This window comes from Montipora foliosa, chromosome 9, assembly GCF_036669935.1.
Source record: "Montipora foliosa isolate CH-2021 chromosome 9, ASM3666993v2, whole genome shotgun sequence".
In the NCBI taxonomy this organism is placed as follows: domain Eukaryota; kingdom Metazoa; phylum Cnidaria; class Anthozoa; order Scleractinia; family Acroporidae; genus Montipora; species Montipora foliosa.
This window is the reverse complement of record NC_090877.1, coordinates 1,309,904-1,328,919: the sequence shown is the minus strand read 5'-3', so window position 1 is coordinate 1,328,919 and position 19,016 is coordinate 1,309,904. Positions and strand designations below refer to the sequence as shown.

The 19,016-nt window shown below is 43.1% G+C and overlaps 1 protein-coding gene across 1 annotated transcript in view; it reads left to right on the top strand.

Annotated features, from left to right (window-relative positions):
* LOC137970514 (fibrocystin-L-like) overlaps window positions 1-19,016 on the top strand; it is a 73,502-nt gene that overhangs the window by 30,282 nt on the left and 24,204 nt on the right. Inside the window, exons 24-32 of the mRNA XM_068817033.1 lie at window positions 814-929; window positions 1,903-3,993; window positions 4,743-8,037; window positions 9,606-10,360; window positions 11,413-11,631; window positions 12,219-12,434; window positions 15,083-15,322; window positions 16,144-16,380; window positions 18,517-18,722. Coding sequence (XP_068673134.1) covers window positions 814-929; window positions 1,903-3,993; window positions 4,743-8,037; window positions 9,606-10,360; window positions 11,413-11,631; window positions 12,219-12,434; window positions 15,083-15,322; window positions 16,144-16,380; window positions 18,517-18,722 — 7,375 coding nt within the window. The remainder of the gene's footprint in view (window positions 1-813; window positions 930-1,902; window positions 3,994-4,742; window positions 8,038-9,605; window positions 10,361-11,412; window positions 11,632-12,218; window positions 12,435-15,082; window positions 15,323-16,143; window positions 16,381-18,516; window positions 18,723-19,016) is intronic.

Here is a 19,016-nt window from a genome sequence, read left to right as displayed (position 1 = left end):
GTTGAACTTGGGGAGAAGAGCAAAGGGACACTTTGTGACGCTTATTGGAATCCGCATGAATGCAATAGGTCATTTCCGAGTTCCTGTCTGCCTCCTCTTCAAAGCGAGTCTAAGTGTGAGGTCTTTCTTATGAAAATTAATTTTCATTCATATGTAAAGTGGAACTAATTACCATCACAAAAACTTCGCACTTAGAGGCACGCTTTGAACAGGAGGCAGACTTGAACTTCGGAAATAGCCTATTACTAGCATGTATGATACAGCGTACGTTTTGTCCAAAGGAAATTGGATTGGGTGAATATCTGGATGGGTGACCACCCGGGGAATACCCCGTGCTGTATACTCTGAGAAATCACGGAGCGTACGGCCATGAACCATGAAATAGGTAGCAAATGCTTAGACTTAAAGGGACACTTCGCGTTGGAAGTCAAAATTGGGCCTGCATCTAATTACTTCCATTTCTGGACCTGAGTGTCATCATAGTTAATAGAGGGGAATTGTTATGAAACCCGACAAATTTCTTTGTTGTAGATTTTTGTTTTCTTTTTTGGCCTTGACCGTGCACAAAACACACTAGCTGTTTACTCTGTAATGAAGAACTAACCAATAGAAACGTGTTGGTTAAGTAATTCACGTATAGTGTATGAGCGCAAATTAAACAAGAGATTGTGCACGGTCGTGGACTTTCCAACCTAAATCGTGGCATGTTTGTTTGCTCCTTTGATGTTTGCCGAGCTTCAAAACCAGTCCCCTCTATTAACTGTGGTGTCATATATATCATATCTTTTATTTATTGTTTGATCCTTCGCCTAGGTTCCTTGAGCCCGGAGTTTATTATTATTCCGGCAGCGGATCTGTCCCAATGAAAGGCGTCGTCAAGGTGCTACCATTTAAATCTCTAACTGGACCTATAAGTCTTAAGATAGATGGTAAGACAGTGTATTGTTCATTTTTATTTACAATTTATGATTCTTGATTGGCTTAAACGTCGCACCACGTTAAAATCATTGATTAAAATCAATGCTGACGTGCTTGTACCCCTTGTTTTCCCGCGCTAAACGCCGGTTGCATGTATCTGCTTCGTGTAATCATTGGCTCATAGGGGACTTTAAGATCTACGATGGCCGCGTCGACGAAAATGCCACCAAACTGTAATATCATTGGTTAAAAGAGGAAAACTAATCGTGAAACTCGTGCGGCATGCTTTTTAGTACATTGCTTTGCCTTGCTCTGCATGACAACGCAGTAATATCACCAAATTTCAGGTTTTAACGACAACGTGACCATAGAAATGTGAACTTTTCATTCTATATTTGTACTCTGAAACTTAAACCGCTGGCACCAATTTATTTTGAGGATATTTCGCCTACAATTGCTCAACGTGAACGAGATTGAATAATCGCGAAAGACTTACGATATCATAAGTTCTATTTTTGAGTGATATTTTGAGCGGACGTTTTCGTCGACGTCTACGTCGAAAATCTTATTGGCTCCCCATTTGTTTGTCTGCTTCTGTCGTGATTTGCCAAAGTAATAGATTTAGTATCGGTTTCACAGCTGTTGGTTTCTTGAATGCAAACAGTTCGGTTTTCACTCAGCATTATAAAACCTCCCGATAGTGAGGCCCTCCCAGGGGTTTGTGGGGAATAAGGGAACATAGCTAATTTGAACTGGGGAACGGGGGAACAAAGACAAACTATCTTAGGGAACAAGGGAACGTAAACCATTTTAAGGATCAAAAAAAGTTGACAACAATTTTGGAAGTAATTTCCGGAACAAGGGCCCGTTGGGACACCCCTGGGAGGGCCTCCTTCCTCCACACTGTTTTCCCCAACATTTCGTACTAATCATGCAAGTAAACGGACGAAAGTAATGTAGTCAATGTGTTTTTCTTTTTTCCAGGATACGAAGCACTTTACAATCTTAGTTCCCCTACAAACTCTTTTCCAAGCTGTGAGTCAGGAAGAATTGATCCGACTCCTGGATGTAACTCTTCTTCAGCAACAGATGCTTCGGGTCGCAGCTTCACATATACGCCATGTAGCATGCCCAGAGTGTCCTCCGTTTCGCCTCTGCAAGGCACAAGCAATACCGTGATCACAATTCATGGGGATGGATTTAGTGATGAGTCATGCCACAACGAAGTGTCTTTCAACTCCCACGTCTGTCAGGTGATTTTCTCCAACGAGACAACGATTACCTGCCGGCTTAGTACAACGGGCTCTCCTCCCGCTGGAGAGCAACTTCATGTTGCAGTGAGAGTCCTCAACCGCGGCCTCGCATTTTTCGAAACGGGTTTCGGTCATGCTACAACTTTTACATTGCAGCCGAGTGTTACTGACATTTCGCCCAGTAGCGGTTCACAAGCCGGTGGTACTCGAATCGCAATATCGGGCTATGGGTTCAGCAACACTATAGATGACAACAGTGTGCTAATAGGTGATGCCACCTGCGACGTTGTAAACTCGACCTATACCGAACTAACGTGCATTACACGAGCTAAAAATACCAACGAGTCACAACAGGTCGTCGTGAGAGTTGCTGGTAGTGAAAGTGAGTGTGGTGCAGCGAGAAGCGCAGACTGTGAATACACCTTCGCGACCGACAGAACACCAGTGGTGAGTACAAAGATCCCGAATACAATAACTATACCCCATACAGAATTCCGATTTATGGTCTCAGGGCTTCCTTCGGAGACATCTGATGTATCCGTGAAAGTCGGTAACGCAATCTGCAACGTGACATCCGTAGCATCTTCAATGCTCACGTGCGAGATCGAAGGAGTTGCCGTTGGAAGCCACAAGATGGTGATCCATGTGTGGGGAAAAGGCAACGCCCAGTTTAATGAAGGTGTATCGGATATTATTACAAGTGATCCAACAGTGTCGTCAGTTTCACCATTAGAGAGCAGCATTAATGGTGGCTTAACCGTGACTGTCACGGGAAATGGATTTGATCCGTCGCCAGGAAAAACTAGCGTGACCATTGGAAATGCGCCTTGTGAGATTGTTTCTGTGACTTATGGTGAAATCATGTGCAGGACGCCACCACACACAGCCGATAATTCAGTAACATTGCAAGTAGCCGTTGGAGAAGGAAGTTCCTTTCCAGCTTCCTCCATCGCCTACACTATATCTCAGACGCCTGTTGTGAGTTCGTTGTCACAACAAAGTGGCAAAGGAGGTGATACGTTGATTTTGTACGGAAGTGGCTTGGAACCTTTGCCCTCGTATGGCCAGGTTCTTGTTAATATCGGAGATGCACCCTGTGAAGTGACAAGCTCGACGCCCAGCAACATTGTTTGTACACTTGCTGCGCATGCTGCTGGCTCTTATGAAGTTGACGTGGTGGTACCAGGCAAGGGAAGAGCCTCGTCAGGTTTTTCCTTCGAATATAGCTTAACCATTACAAGCGCGAGTCCAAATGAAAGTGGCTTCGGTGGAGGACGCGTTCTTCTGCTGCAAGGGTATGGGTTTGAAAACTCAGCCGTGATCACTATTTGCGGCAATAATTGCACTCTTCAATCCAGTAACGACACAACAACCGCACGCATATCCTGCGAGGCCCCCGCGCATCCAAGTCACGCGGCAGGAGTCGATCAACAATGCGACTTGGTAATTACTGTAAACAGGATAACCTACACCCTTGCAGGAGGATTTACGTACAAAGTCGCCATGACTTCGACTATAATGTCCGTTACGCCACCCCGAGGGGGGACAGGTGGGGGAACAACTCTCAACATCCGTGGTACAGGGTTCAGTAGCACTGCAAGTGACAATGTGGTGACCATAGATGGTACTCCCTGTGTTGTGTCAAGCGCTTCTACATCGCAGATTGTGTGCACGACTGGTAGACACAGGAGGACAATTGAAAGCAAGGTTAGAGTGGACGTAGGAACCAAAGGAAAAGCCGTGAATGCTGCAGGTTATTTCTTCTATGTAGATGTGTGGTCGTCAAAGTACACGTGGGGCAACAACCCTCCACCTATATCGGGTTAGTAGCTTTTGTGATTCCAGTAATAATTAATTCACCCGTGGCCCTTGAGGGTGAAGGGTCTAATTGTTTTAGTATCACCCAACTAGTCGGACAGAAAAGGCAACAATAAAGTTAGCAAATGCAAGTTGAAGAAATATTTATTTGGGAATAAAACAAAAGAAAATGCAGGATTTGCATTAGTCCACTAGTTGGATGATACTGATGAACTTTATTTAAGTGTCATTTGTATTTAGCGCTGGGGCACTAATCGAAGACACTAAACAGGTGTCAAATCAACTCATATCATATCGAAAATCAGCCAACATGTGCCGCCAAGTCTGGGAATCGAATCTGTGACGCATTGATTGGAGGCGAGTGCTCCCACCACTGAGGGCGCCATACTTACTCCCCTGCTATGAGTTTTGAGATTAGACGAAGGGACCTCTAACAAATACTATCATGGTGAAGATGATCTAGACAAGTTGTCGAACTTATATGTTACAGGTAATAGTGAGAGCCAGACCGTTAAGAGCTAGGGTTAAGTGCTAAGGAAATACTTCATTTACTTCACTTTGTCTTGTTAGTTACAGTTCAACGAAGAAGTACTAAATACGTTCAGGAGTCTATTTTCTCGAAACAGCGTGAATTGGTAACAACCTAATCGCAGCTTTTGCTAAATTTCATCTGTGTAGTTGATTCCAGCCATGCACTGCCAAAACAATTTAATGTCGGCAGTCTTCAATCAACTTTATTTTTTTCATCCACAGGTGATGTAGTCGTCATAAAAAAAGGACAGACAATTTTGCTCGACATAGATACTCCAGTCTTGAAATTGATACTAATTCAAGGGGGAAAGCTGATATTCGATATAGACAAGCCTTCTCTTCACTTGCAAGCAGAAAATATTCTCATCGCCGAGAAAGGAGCCCTTGAGGTAGGGACAGAAGATAGGCCTTTTCCTGGAAGCGCAACTATTACTTTGCATGGCCATGTGCGATCACGAGAGATTCCAGTCTTTGGAACAAAAACAATTGCACTCCGTGAAGGGACACTTGATCTTCATGGTCTGCACGTGCCAATCACGTGGACGCATCTAGCTGCCACCGCAAATATCGGGGAGAGGGAACTCCACTTGATGCAAGCGGTCACATGGAAACCAGGTGATCAGATTATTCTAGCTCCAACAGGAAAATCACAGCGCGAATTTGAAGAACTTATTATCACAGGAGTCAGCAACGGGAACAAAACACTCCAAATTACGCCAGCGCTTAAGTATAAGCACATCTCAATCGCTCAGACTTTTAACGGAATGCATCGCGTGGAGACACGAGCAGAGGTCGGTCTCCTCACCAGAAACGTTCGAGTGCGAGGCTCGAAGCATTCTCAGTGGGAAGAGGTGGTTGAGGCTTGTCCCGCCGAGTTTGCACCTGGGCAGTTCCAGACTCAAACGTGCTTTCAAGGGAAGTTTGGTGAGGAAATTGGCAGCGATGAATTTGGTGTCCAAATCATGATCCATGCACCCGAGGAGGATAAGGATTTAGTGAAAGCCAGGTTCAGCCACGTAGAGATCTTTCATGCGGGGCAGGCTTTCCGCCTCGGTCGCTATCCAATTCACTTCCATCTCAGTGGCAGCGTCAAAGGGTCCTATGTGATTGGCTGTGCCATTCATCACAGTTTCAACCGCGCCATCACCATGCATGGCATTGATAACCTTTTAGTAAGCCGCAATGTCGTGTTCAACGTTCGCGGAAATGCGTTGTTTATGGAGGACGGCATCGAAACAGGGAACGTGGTCCAGTATAACCTTGCAGTTTTTGTCATCGCCTCTTCATCGGCATTAAATGTTGACATAACCCCAGCTGCGTACTGGGTTACAAATGCGAACAACACTATTAGACACAATGCGGCTGCCGGGGGCAGCCATTTTGGTTATTGGTACCAGATGTTTGCGAATCCAGACGGCCCTTCTTTTACGAAAGATTATTGCCCCAGGAATGTTTTCATGCATGAATTCTTCAATAACTCCGCTCATTCGTTTGGTCGCTATGGGTTGTGGATATTTCCGACTTATCATCCCTTACGCGGGGGACGATGCAATTCCGTCATTGCTGAGCCAGCGGTGTTTAGCCGTTTTCTTGCCTATAACAATATGCGTGGAGCAGAAGCTGTTCAAGTTGGAGCTGTACAAATGCACAATTTTGACATGCTGGACAATGACATTGCAGGAATAGAATACGTGTTTGCAGATATGAAGGATGCCCCGAGGGGAGGCCCGTTAATCAAAAACGCACTTATCGTTGGCCACAGTCAAGCAAGCGAAGGACTAGAACTGAAAATAAGCAGTAACACGCTCTGTACAACCAATGGCATTAGGCTCCCACAGTTTTCGAAACTTGTCGTAGAAAATGTCACCTTCGTAAATTTTGACCGACCGGGCTGTACCTGCTACGCAGCCTGTGCACAGTGTTCGGAGTTTAAGAAGAAGGGAGGCTGGACGACACATACGTCTAAGAATCATTTTGTGAATGCTCCGCGCCGTACTGCTTTACAGTGGGCTCATGAAGCAGTGATACTTGATCTGGACGGTAGTTTCACGGGTTTCGTGAGGGGTAGCGTGGTCCCAACAAATGATAATCTTCCTCCACAGCACTGCAATGTCTCAGCCGAGCACAGCTATGGACCTCACAGTGGGAGCATCTGTGATGGAAGTGTAAAATTCAGGAGACTTGCGTTTAACAATGTTAAGCCATCGTCTTTATTGGGTAAAACTGTGTTGCTCACCAACAGTCACGGCACTGATGAGGTTCCATTCTGCCTCAAATGCGCCACTCACCCGAATGGCTGGTTAATGACGGTAATAGTTGGAGATAACTACACCATAACATTTGAAACTGCCGGACAGATAACTAATATTACATACTCTGCATTGTTCTATGATTTGGAGATGGAGGATCATGTCTGGATAAGCCACAACTTCACGCAAAAACCCGATCACTTTACCACCACCGGTCAACATCAAAACATCACAGATATCGTTCCATATGCAGATGCACAGCACGGTGACTGGAGCTTTGTAAACGAGACTAAGGTTTTTACTTACATAGCGTCTGGAAAAGACGGTGCACGGTCAATTAACAACAACATTGTACCCCGTGGAATCGAACTTCGATGTTGGCGCTGTTTCTACAAGGACTGTATCACCCCGATCCCTCCCCCACCCCCGAAAGGTAGACCAGCAGTCTTTCGCCGTTGGTCGAACGTTGATGACTGGGAAGGAACTGAGCCGTTGTATGGCGGTTTTGGAAGAAGGCTACCCCACAACGGAAGTGACGTCGTGATACAGGAAGAGTGGTACATGTTGGCGGATACTCAGCTTCCATATTTGAATAAACTTCTTATCTATGGTACTCTTGAGATAGAGGACAGACAAGGAGAAGACATGGTCATTAATGCCTCCTTAATTTTTATCACTGGAGGTCTAATCGTGGGCTGGCCCGACAAGCCCTATCTCTCCAATTTACTGATTATCCTGCAAGGCGATATTTACAGTGAAGAATACGAGCCCACGCAAAGTCTCGAAATTGGGAGCAAAGCTATAGCTGTGTTTGGTTTCATGTGGTTGCACGGTAAGCCCAAGTCTGTCTGTTGGACGAAGCTGGCTGAAACAGCGGAAGCCGGAGATCGCCACTTACAACTTGTTGAACCAGTGGACTGGTCTGTAGGAGACGAGATTGTCATCACCTCAACCACTGTCGAGCCAAGACAAGCGGAAAAGTTTCGTATAGTGGCCATCTCATCAAACAGATTGAATTTAACCTTGGACACGGCTCTACAGTTCAAACACATTGCAGAAACACACAAGGCCGGAAACTGGACGTACACCTTAGCCGCGGAGGTTGGACATCTAACCAATAATATTTTAATTAAGGGCGCAGAGAACTCTCCATTTGGATGGCAAAAATCGTTTGGATGTCGCGTGCTTGTTAAAGGACTTGCAAGGATAGAATACGTTGAGATATCATATTGTGGACAGGAAGGATGGATTGATGACTATGATCCTCGGTAAGGAGCTTTTTTGGATAATGTTTGCATATAAAGGAGATTATTTATCAATGGTGACTCGGGGATACTTGGAAAAAAAATCCGAGTGCTTCTTTACAGGAGTCGAACCTACAACCTTCCGATGACTAGTTCGGATGCTCTACCACTAAGCTATAGGAGCCTCGTGGAAGCTGCTGGTCATTAAACTACAATCGATCCTAGACATTAACGTGGAACAGAAATGCCCCCCTTCCCCCTAAATCAAGGGTGAAGCCGCGTGAAAGCCAAAACGCGCCATTTTCCCATCATTGATTTTGGGGGGAGGGGTCGTCTCAATTTTCTATTTCTGTAATCTGTCCAAAATTGTAGACTCAGTGTTATTTTTGGGGGAGCGTAAGTGAAGCGTAAGTGGAGCTGTTCACTTGAGGACCGAAGTTTAGCAGAGACTTTATGACGTTAATTTTACCACAATTGCTTGTAATCTCGCAATCTGATTGGCTAACTTGCCGTTGTCGATAAGCGTCTAGATAACGCTGCTCGCGTCAATTTGTCACGCAATGTAATAGCCAATCAGGAACGCTCATTTTGGGAAATAAACCAATCATATTGCGAGAAAGTTATAAACAACGCTCGCTTTTTCTTTTCTCAACACTTGTTGTGGACTCACTGGGCTGCGCCTCGTGAGTCCACAACATTTTGATCACTGTGATGGCGAATATCGTCGTCGATAAGAGTACACACAACGCTGAACAACTTTCGATTTGTCAATTGTCAGACGCAAGTGATGTTGACGTTGAGAAGAAAAGCAACCGTGCATTTCTGGACGTGTTTGAATTACAGTGAGAACAGAATGGACACACTAGTGCGGTTTTCAATTGAGTGTCGAAAGTAATTAGCGAATTGCATTGGTTTTGCATTACTTCACTCAGTGATTGGTTCAAAGTTCTTGCGCCACTTTTTCAACCAATCAGAAGTAAAACCAAAACCAATCTTGACTCGCGCGTGCACCTTTTCCCGCGCTTTGTGTTGGCTACGTGTAATTACTTCGAGTTTTGATTGGTTTACTGGATTGTCGCCGTCCTTTTTGATTGGCCAAAGTAATTACTTTGGTTTTGGTTTTACGACACTCGATTGAAACTTGTTCTATAGAGCTAAAACCGAAGTAATTGCTTTGGCCAATCAAAAAGGACGGAGACAATCCAGTAAACCAATCAAAACTCGAAGTAATTTAATTACACGCAGCCGACACAAAGCGCGGGAAAAGGTGCACGCGCGAGTCACGATTGGTTTTGATTTCACTTCTGATTGGTTCACAAAATGGCGCGAGAACTTTGAACCAATCACTGAGTGAAGTAATGCAAAACCAATGCACTTCGCAAATTAATCTCTCGGGATTGTTAATTTTTGAAGAAGACACGAAGACACTTTCTGTCTGAGATTATGATGGAAGTGTCCCCAAAGGGAAGAATATTTCCATGCAGATAAAGTTGCATTCCTTTTAACAATGAAGCAGTTGACCGAAGTCTTAGATCACCTCCTGATTATTTTTAATCACACTTTTCTACATTTTGCATTTTTTTTCTTTTCAGTTTCTCCTTAGCGTTTGTTAGGGCTGGAGATGTTGAAGGAAACACCTCATATGTACGTTGCAATGCTATCCACGATGGCTTCAATACCGGTATTGGTGTCTTCTGGACAAACAACTTAACAGTCGAAGACAATGTTGTTTATCACTCAGTCGGATCTTCAATACAGGTGGCCGGAAAATTTAATCGCGTTTTACGCAATTTAGCCGTCTATTCTATTGCTATTGGCACGTACAATGGCCGCAGGGAAATTATTGAAGTGCATTGGCTGGGTGCTCTTGAAGTCCACTTAGCAGAAAATGTCGTCCTTATCAACAACACCGTGGCTGGCAGCGAGAGATTTGGATTCAGGATCGACGGTGTCAAATGCACTCCCAGGTATTCACAGCCGGAAACTTCCGCTGGTAATGAAGTTCACGGCGCCTGGCATGGAATTCACGTAAGCTACGAAGATGGAATTTCCGATTGTTCAATGATATATGGTTACCTGACGTGGCGAAACCTCGATTACGGCTTGTTTAGTTACCCGCAGCACAGTGTCGTTGTGGACAACCTTATCGCTGTAGACAACACCGTTGGAGTGATACCTTACGTTTGGGGTCCTGCGGCTGTGTCGCACAGAACTGCGAACAAATATTTCATTCTGAGAAACAGCCTGGTCGTGGGTACAAGTCGTAATTACGACTGTGCAGATGACGGTATCGTAACGTATGCCAAAGCTCCATACGGTTCATATGGGGCCAAGAAAACCAAGGAAGGTAACTATTCATTCCCCCAACCCCCCCCCCCCCCCCCTAAGCATTATTTATTCTTGGTTTTCACATGACGTCACTGCCGCCATGTTGGAGTCCCCAAACAATAAACGGCGGTCATGTTGGAGTCCCGCTCCAATCCTCGGGGAATTGAACTTTATTGTTATGCAAACTTCTTCGTTTGTTTTCATTGAAAACATATCTGTTGATCACGTGAGAGAAACCCACAGAATTCGTTATCAGATCTGTCCCATAACTCGTACCAGGGTCGTCAGGAAACTACTCAGGCGTGACATCTAGATCCGTTAGAATGCTAATCTTTAATGTGTTTTGAGGTAAGAAAGGACTAATGTATGGCAAGGTATGACCAAGTTACATGCTAAAAAACATCTTTGCTTCAGGAAGATGTAGAGGAAAACGATCTGTAACTACTGAACGACATGTGCATGAAAACTCATCGAAGTGCGACGTTATGGCATTTTGTAACAGCGCCCGGTTCTTTTGTGGACGGTTCCTAAAACATACTCCAGTTTCTCTTTCATCTTAAAATAACTTAAAACGAAATCGAGTCTATTACAATAGTTAAAAATCTGGTATTAGGTTTTTCCCCATCAGTGTCAGACAAGTGTCTATTCTTAAACCAAGCTTTGCGGGAAAATAAACAAAAGACCAAATCGACTAATTCAATGTTGTACCCAATTCAAATCTCCCGGGGTTAAAATTCTTTTTGTATTGTATTTGCATTTCAATGTAACATTTCCATTTAATGTTACGGAAGTACCTGGAACAAAATATTTTAGTCCCAAAGGGTTTGAAAATTGGGTAAAACATTGAGTAAGCCGATTTGGTCTATTGTTCATTTTCCAGCAAAACTTGGTTTAAAAATAAACACTTTTCTGACCCTGGTGGGGAATAAGCCAATTTCGGTAAACCTTACTCTTAGGTGATGGGCTCTTTCTGAAAATAAGAAAATTTTATTTATTTAAGGGCCGGACGATTAATTCTTAGTAACCCTCCTTCTTTTCTCGTGTTCACGTCATTTTGTTCCATTTCCTTAGGTGGCAAAATAGGTATCACTATCACACACTTTGCATCGAATAGGGGGCCTGGTCCGAGAATGCCGTGGGAAGACCCGGGTGGCTATCCTGCCATTAATGGGTACACATTTTACGAAGATGTCACGTTTAGCGGATTTCAAGAGACTTGTGGCAAGAGGCACCGAGCAATCATGACAAATAACTGGATTGGTGATATCTTCCACCCAGTGGACGCAAGAGGTTTGTCAGAATGGCTTACCTTTGCATCCCGATATTGCATTAACTTGTTAAAGACAAATGAGATTACGAAAAAGACGGAAAACTCTTCAAGCTCTTTTGACAATCAGAAAGATGCCAAAATGAAATCTTGTAATGTGTTCCTGTTAGTTCTTTTCTTGCAAAAAGACCTTTGATCAACCTTTAAACTCTGACGTTTGAAGAAATTTAGTGCAATTTTCACTTGAATCTTAGCTGTAATATCTGACCCAATAATTTGACACAGTTTGCACAACTAATCAGAGGATGATTGAAAACCAAGAAATTCGGTTTTCCGCGCTTCTTCCTCGGTTAGAGCTGGCTACACTGGTATGCTTTAAAGTGTTCATTTGATAGACAGGTATGTCCCCAACTCAGTTCAACATAATTCGTGTCTTCGTTTCCTCAACTATGCGCGTGAAGTAAAAATAAAACGCTGCACCACTGCCTCAGCCCTGCCTCCGCAATAAAGTCAATAATCTGTTTGTATTTTTTTTTTACTATAACAGACAAACTTTATCATTCTTGAAAGTCAATTTTTGTTGTTTCTCGTGGCACAAATTTCTGTCCAGGTCTGATCTTCGACGCTGTGGATGAAGCATCCAAATTATTCTTTGAAATTTCTACAACACGTTGGATAAATCCTTCTGATTGCGTGGACATGGATTGCGATGGCAGGAGACAGGTCCTCTTCCGGGATCTTGATGGGTCTGTAATAGGCTCTGTGGGGAGTGCAGCCATTTCCATGGCCGAGTACGAGTGGGATGGAGATCCAAGGTTTGGGCTGGGTAAGATTTTTCTTTTCCTCAATGGACTCTCAAATAGGAATCAATATGAGAATTCATTTCCTTGCATTGATGGAATTCCCATCAAGCCCTCAAAAATTGATTGACCGTTGACCGTCGAAGTAATTCATTCCAGACGCGAATTTTGCTTTTGAGTTTTTTGCTTTCCTGTAACCTGCATTTATTCATTAGAGGTTTTCTGCTTCATGGATATGATAGATATGAATCATTTTATGGATCTCAGAGTCAATTGTATGGTACAATCAACGTTGGGGCCGGATTTTACACCTGTTTTTGTTTCTTCGCTTCTTTCATGTGTTAGGGATAAGAAGAAATGTTATTTATAATTAAACTTGTGTTTTAGAGTCAAATTTAATTATGAGGCCCAATTAGGGGTTCTCGGGATGCGGGATATTTAGGTAAAAAATCGTAGGGATACGGGATATTTGGGAGGAAAATTAACCGGATACAGGATATTTAAAGAAGAGATTTCGGGATACCGAGCATCAAACTTTTTTTACAACATTAAGTTAGGTTTGTTGGTCAATATAGAAGGCACAAAAAATGATCGCGATACTTACAAATGCAATTATTTGTATTTTTTCATTATATATTTGCAATATCTACCTATATCGGCGTCTGCAGAGAATACGTTTGAGCAAAACCCACACATATTGCGCACAATGACTTCATCAGTAGTAACTGGCATTTTGGGGATACAAACTACAAGAATTAACGGGATACGGGATGTTTAGGAAAAAATTAGTGGGCTACGGGATACTAAGACATCCCCGTAATGGGGCCTCAATTATCGCGGGGGCGCTACAGTATATGAGACACTGTACAAAAGAAAGGTTGGTCTGACAGGGAAGTGAAAAATCAGGGTTCCCTTTGAGAGAGTACAGAAACGCACCAACCTAACCCAAAACACAACTCCGAGTTTGGGAATGGAGTCCGGGACACATTGGTTTTTCTTAACAAAAACGGAATTTATATCGCTGTTTTATTTGACTTTTTGGGAATAGGGAAGATATCGTTGACGCCACCTATTGTCATTAATGTGGCAACCAGAGTCCCATTGGCTGTCGAAACAAAGCGTCTTTTGTTCCTGTGGTTGACAAATCTGAATAACAAAAGCAATGTTTGTAAACAGATATCTTCCCTATACTGCCTTCATCATCATTTGTATATCAGGATGAAGAGCGTTTTAATTGAAATTTACTATAACACCGTCTTAATTAGCATTTTTTTTCCCCATAATACAAGTAATAATGCTGCGTTTTTCCGGTAAATTCGTTCTTAGGTTGTATCCGTTTTAACCTGTACCTCTTTTATTTTACCTAGGTTCAAACCCCCCAAAAGGATTGGCAACCCCTATACCTTCCCCATAGCTCTGTCTGTCATATCATCTTATCGGTTTCTGTATTCGCTGTTATCCATTTAGTCTCAACATTGCAACCTAGTAAAGGAAGAAAGAACTTTATAATATGGCCCGTACGGCCCCGCGCGCGCTTTCATTGCAAAACTATTGGGGAAATTCCCCGTATGAGGGCCGTACACATTAGCACGAGCAGGGCCGGAAAAAGCCGTACGGCCCTACTAAGAACACGTACTGCTCCGTGCGATGCAATTTTAGGGAATTTCGTCGCTTTTAAACATCCAAGTAAATTACAGCCAGAAAAGCAAATGCAAACAACATATTAGATAAATTTTCTGTGAAGATTTTTGTTTTTTTATTTTGTCCTAACTTCATCTTCTAAGTGCTCTTAAATAGTGTAAAGAGCCCATATGATAAAATGCTTATTGACTGAGTTTATCGACTTCGCTCGGTCCGTACGCCATGACCTCGGGCCAAATATTTTCCCTATTTTCCCAAATATTTTCCCTCTCACTCAGTCAAACATAGTACTATGCACTTACTGGTACTCGATCTTTGACCTTCCAAATCTATTATCCTGTGTCTTCACCACTACACTACAACGAAGAATATGCTCTACCAAGAGATTATCAAGGTACCTTGATAATCTCTTGGCTCTACCCAAGACAGTTATTTTCCTTATTTACTTTTGAATAAGAAGTCAATTGATATCCATGTATAATAACTAAAACTGATCCTAACCTGACACTAATCCTCTAGGCTTAATTTAGGCTCAAAAAAAAGTTTTTTCACTTCATCTGAGTGCGTATTTAACCTAGGTATAATGAGGATCACCAATTTAACCTAGCTAAGAACGCATTCAACCTGAGAACGTATACTACCGGCAACACTGCGCAGGACACCCCATATTTCTCTGCTCACCACATCGCCCGCCCTGCTCATTTTAATTATAAATGTAAGAAACATCATCTCAACCCAACAAAGGAAACACTGGCAAAAGGCACGTGTTAGCTTGACAACCAACAAAAAGCTTTCGAAACCTAGCCTGCTTAGCAGTCTTTTCCGCTTGGGGAAGTAATTTTTTGCTCTCGCTCCATGCCTTTCCGCGACTTTTCGCCTCCTCCTCCTGGCTAAAAGGAAACGGAAAAACTGCTACGCAGGCTGTTCGAAACCGTGTTCTAACATCCTTCCCCCGACTCACCCCACCAAACGAGACAACCGAAGAGGACGGAAAAACATTGTAATTGACCGCTTATGTGTTTCCTCGCTACAGGAGATTATCGCATCCCGAAAGAGGCCCTGACTACATTTGACGGAACCCGATTGAGCATATCGGTAGTGGCTCCTCACAAGGGAATTGTTCGTGGTACACGAAATCACAGCATCTGCTCGTGGTACGCCGATTGGAACGCCTACAAGTGCAACTCGGATGATTACCGCATGTTAGTTATTGAAAGTTTAGATGCTGATACGGAGACGCGACGACTCTCACCGGTGGCCCTAATTGCAAATGGTGAGGATAACCTTACATTTTTTTTCTCAATTTTGTTTCCTTTCTTGCCATTTGTCGCAGGAGACTATCATGGCAGAGAACAACTATTACACAAGTTTTGAGTGACCGTTTTTTCAAACCGAGTCATTATTCTTGCTTAATTCAGAAGATAGCTTATGCACACGTGACGTAATTTGTGCATCGATTGGTCAAGTTGACAATACATGGCGAGAGGAGTTGTTCTAAATATACATCTTATGGAATTTAAGAAACGACATCGGTTGTGGTCACACTTGACAAAAACACAGTGTAACATTCAGTGTAACACTCTCCGGTGTTTTGATTCCCTAGGGTAACACTGAACAATAGAACTTGATTGAACACGTGGGAAGCACGTGTTTAACTCCCTAATCCGACCGCAACCGATGGCTGCGGCACCGACAACGGTTGCGGTCGCATTAGAGACTTAAACACGTGCTTCCCACGTTTTCAATCAAGTTCTATTGTTCAGTGTTACCCTAGGGATTCAAAACCCCAGAGTTGACTCTAGAGTAGTGTCAACACGAGTGTTCCACTGTGTTTTTTGAGTGTGACCGCCCCCTCTGTTTGCACTCTGAATTAGCGCGTACCAATTTATTCTTCGGATACTTAGCCCACCTCGTGCGACTTTAATGAGAGGAAATAAACGCTTATATAAGATTAACGATAGCGCAAAGTTATATTTCGAGGTGATGTTTTCGTCGAAGTCGCCATCGTAGATCTTAGGTCAATATTTTATGTTTCCTTCTTCCGGCACCCACTGAAAATGTTCATTCTTAAAATCATTATATTATATACAACAGGATATGTGAATCTTCTAAATGGACCCCAGGATCATGGCTGGTGTTTAGGGTACACCTGTCAGGAGAGAATATCCACATTCTATGGAATAGTTGCAACAGGAACGAATTACTCGCTGTATTTCACATCTTACGCGCCACAGAATCTGAAGTTGCACTTATTGAACAGCGACTCAACCGAGGCAATAAGGATCGGGTTGTTTTTTAAAAGAGCACAGAGGCGGGATGTTTACGTTGACAGTAAGTAAAGACTTTGTGGTAGGTAGAGCCTTTTTGGAGTATTTCTGAGCTTCTGAAGTGCAAAGAAACGCGCTTGAAAACAAAGAAAACGGAGCTTCACGCTCAATTCGCAAAGCCCTTAACAATTTTCACTTGCTCCTATCTGTTATCTCGCTCTTGACGCCATCAGCTTGTATTGCTTCGTATGGTTCTCTTTTTTTACAGGGGAATCTTTGTTTACATTTCTCGCCTCAATAGCACAAGGCTGCCGTTTTCTAATCAGTCAGTGCTGAATATTGAAAGTGCATTGCATGATGAGCTATCCCTGAAAATTTAAACGCAATCTTCCGGATAATCTCTGAGCAATGATGCTTTGAAACGAAATTAGCGCTTTTTCGCGAATTTATCGGATTTATCTAAGGGCGCTTTCCTTTTGTCAGAACTGGCCGGCCAGACCCGTCAGTATGCAAAAAAACGCAACAATTTGAAGGAAAACGTGTATGATAATCCCTCGCATTCTTCTGGAGGAGTATATATCATCCTCGGAGTGTCTTAATAGACCATTTTCGAATTCTCACGACTGGCCTGGATCTAGCATGAAATGGAGGCTAATGCGGGCAAATTAATTTGTGTGTAAAAAGATTTGTCCGCATTAGCCTCCATTTCATGCTAGATCCAGTCCAGCCGTGAGAATTCGAAAATGGTGTTTTTGAGGCGTCAGAGTTATTCCATCCAATCCGCGGTCGGACCGTTCAGTTCTGTCAAATGCAAAGCGTCCAAAGTTCAAGAAGTTCTTTTACCCTTTGAAGTCAATTTGAAAATGGCGTGATGCCTTCTGTGAGGAAACTCGCATGTTTATAGTGAAGCAAAATGTGAATAATGATGTCAGTAAAGAATTCCTTATTATTATTGGCTATGCCAACCAGCTGTCAATAGTTGACCCATTTGCTGGGTTAGTGGTGAGCTGGTTTAGCGTTGAGAGAATTATTGGCTCAGAGCAAAGACAAGTTTTCTCGCCACGCAAGAGATATTTCTCTCCACATCGTCTCCATATGTGTGATCGAGTCTGGGAGTGGAAGGAGAGGAAGCTGCCGCATGTTCTTTGTTGACTTGACCTTTACGTATAAGCGTCAAGCTCAAGCTTAATGTAGCCGAGCGCAAAGTGCTGTACTAATACGAAACACTACAAAATAAATGGTAGAAAACCAAAAAACTCCACTTCCGGGAATCGAACCCAGGCCACATTGGAAGAGGACGAGTCCCCTCACCATTGTCAGTTGGGTTGCGCGCTATCAAGTCACCATGACTTCTTGTGGGCTAGTTTTTCTTTTTTAACCCTCAATTATTCAGAATCAAATTCACATTTTACAGTTGGTGGTAAATGACCCATCCTATAATGGTAGTGGTGCTTGCTCTCAATTGGCCACTTTGAGGCTGCCTGGGAGACAGGCTCGAGAGTCTTATTCAATTGCATTGTGGGACTGTTTTGGGGACGACCCACTATTTATGTAGTCGTTTACTCTGCGAAGCAGAAGACTTTCGTATTTTCTTGTACGATAACAATGAACTTCGGGTTAAATCTTACGTTGATAGTAAGTAAACGACTTAAATACAATAGAAGCTGCTTACAAAACCAAACAATAGCAGGTTCCAAGATTTCACTGGCCTTATGATAAAATCTTTTCGTTTTCCGGACAATTTTGCACCTTTTCAAGCGAGCCATCGTTTTAAAATTGCCATTGTATAATATTCTGGTGGTTTAGGAAGCTCAGCTCCTGGTATATTGCTTTCCTTAAACTTGAGTTGTTGCTAAGGGAACGTAATGATGAAAATGCGTCCCCCAAAACAGTCCCACAATGCAATTCAACAAGCTCTCTCTCTAGCTCTCTCTCTCGCAACCTCAAGTGGCCAATAGAGAATTAATTGTATCCTGTTTGTAAATTATGTTGTTCCTGTTCTAATTACTTTCCATTTATGTGAGAATTGAGGGGGTCCTCATCGAAAACAAGTTGATCGAAAGCCTCGATTCAATTCAAACGTCAGGTTACTGAGCACGCAAAAAATTATTTATGCGGATAAAATAAAACCATCCCCATTTGATGCGAGAGAGCTCGTTTACATCTAACTAGATAACTGACAGCAACTATTCATCTACAGATGTGTATATCTTCCCAACAAATGGTGAAATTGGAGAAAATGGATACGCAGTGCGTGCTGCACCCGCTGGAGCGCATCCTGACTACTTTGTACCACCGCTGACCAGTTATAATGGTGCAAATTACTTTGACCGAGTCCTTCAAACATTGTATTTGATTTTGCGTGGACCAGTGTCGGTAGAGATACGAACCCCGCCCGTTGTCCAGGTAACTGGTTGTAGGTAACGTTGAAATTTAGTGATTAGGGCGCTGGCCTTGAGATCCGCACATCCTGGGGGCAAGACCCGTTCTGACCACTCGTTGAATTTGATCCTGGTTGTCCCTGGCTCAACTATTCAGCTGCACTTGTTAGTAACCAGCTGGTTTGCCTCTTACAAGATGGTATTTTTCAGTAACAGTTGTTTTTAGTGTTCTTGTTCTGTCGTTTCGTTGATTGTGTTTCATTATCCCTGTAAAGTCCCTGTCGGGAGCGGTCAATTAAGTATGTACTGTACTGTAATA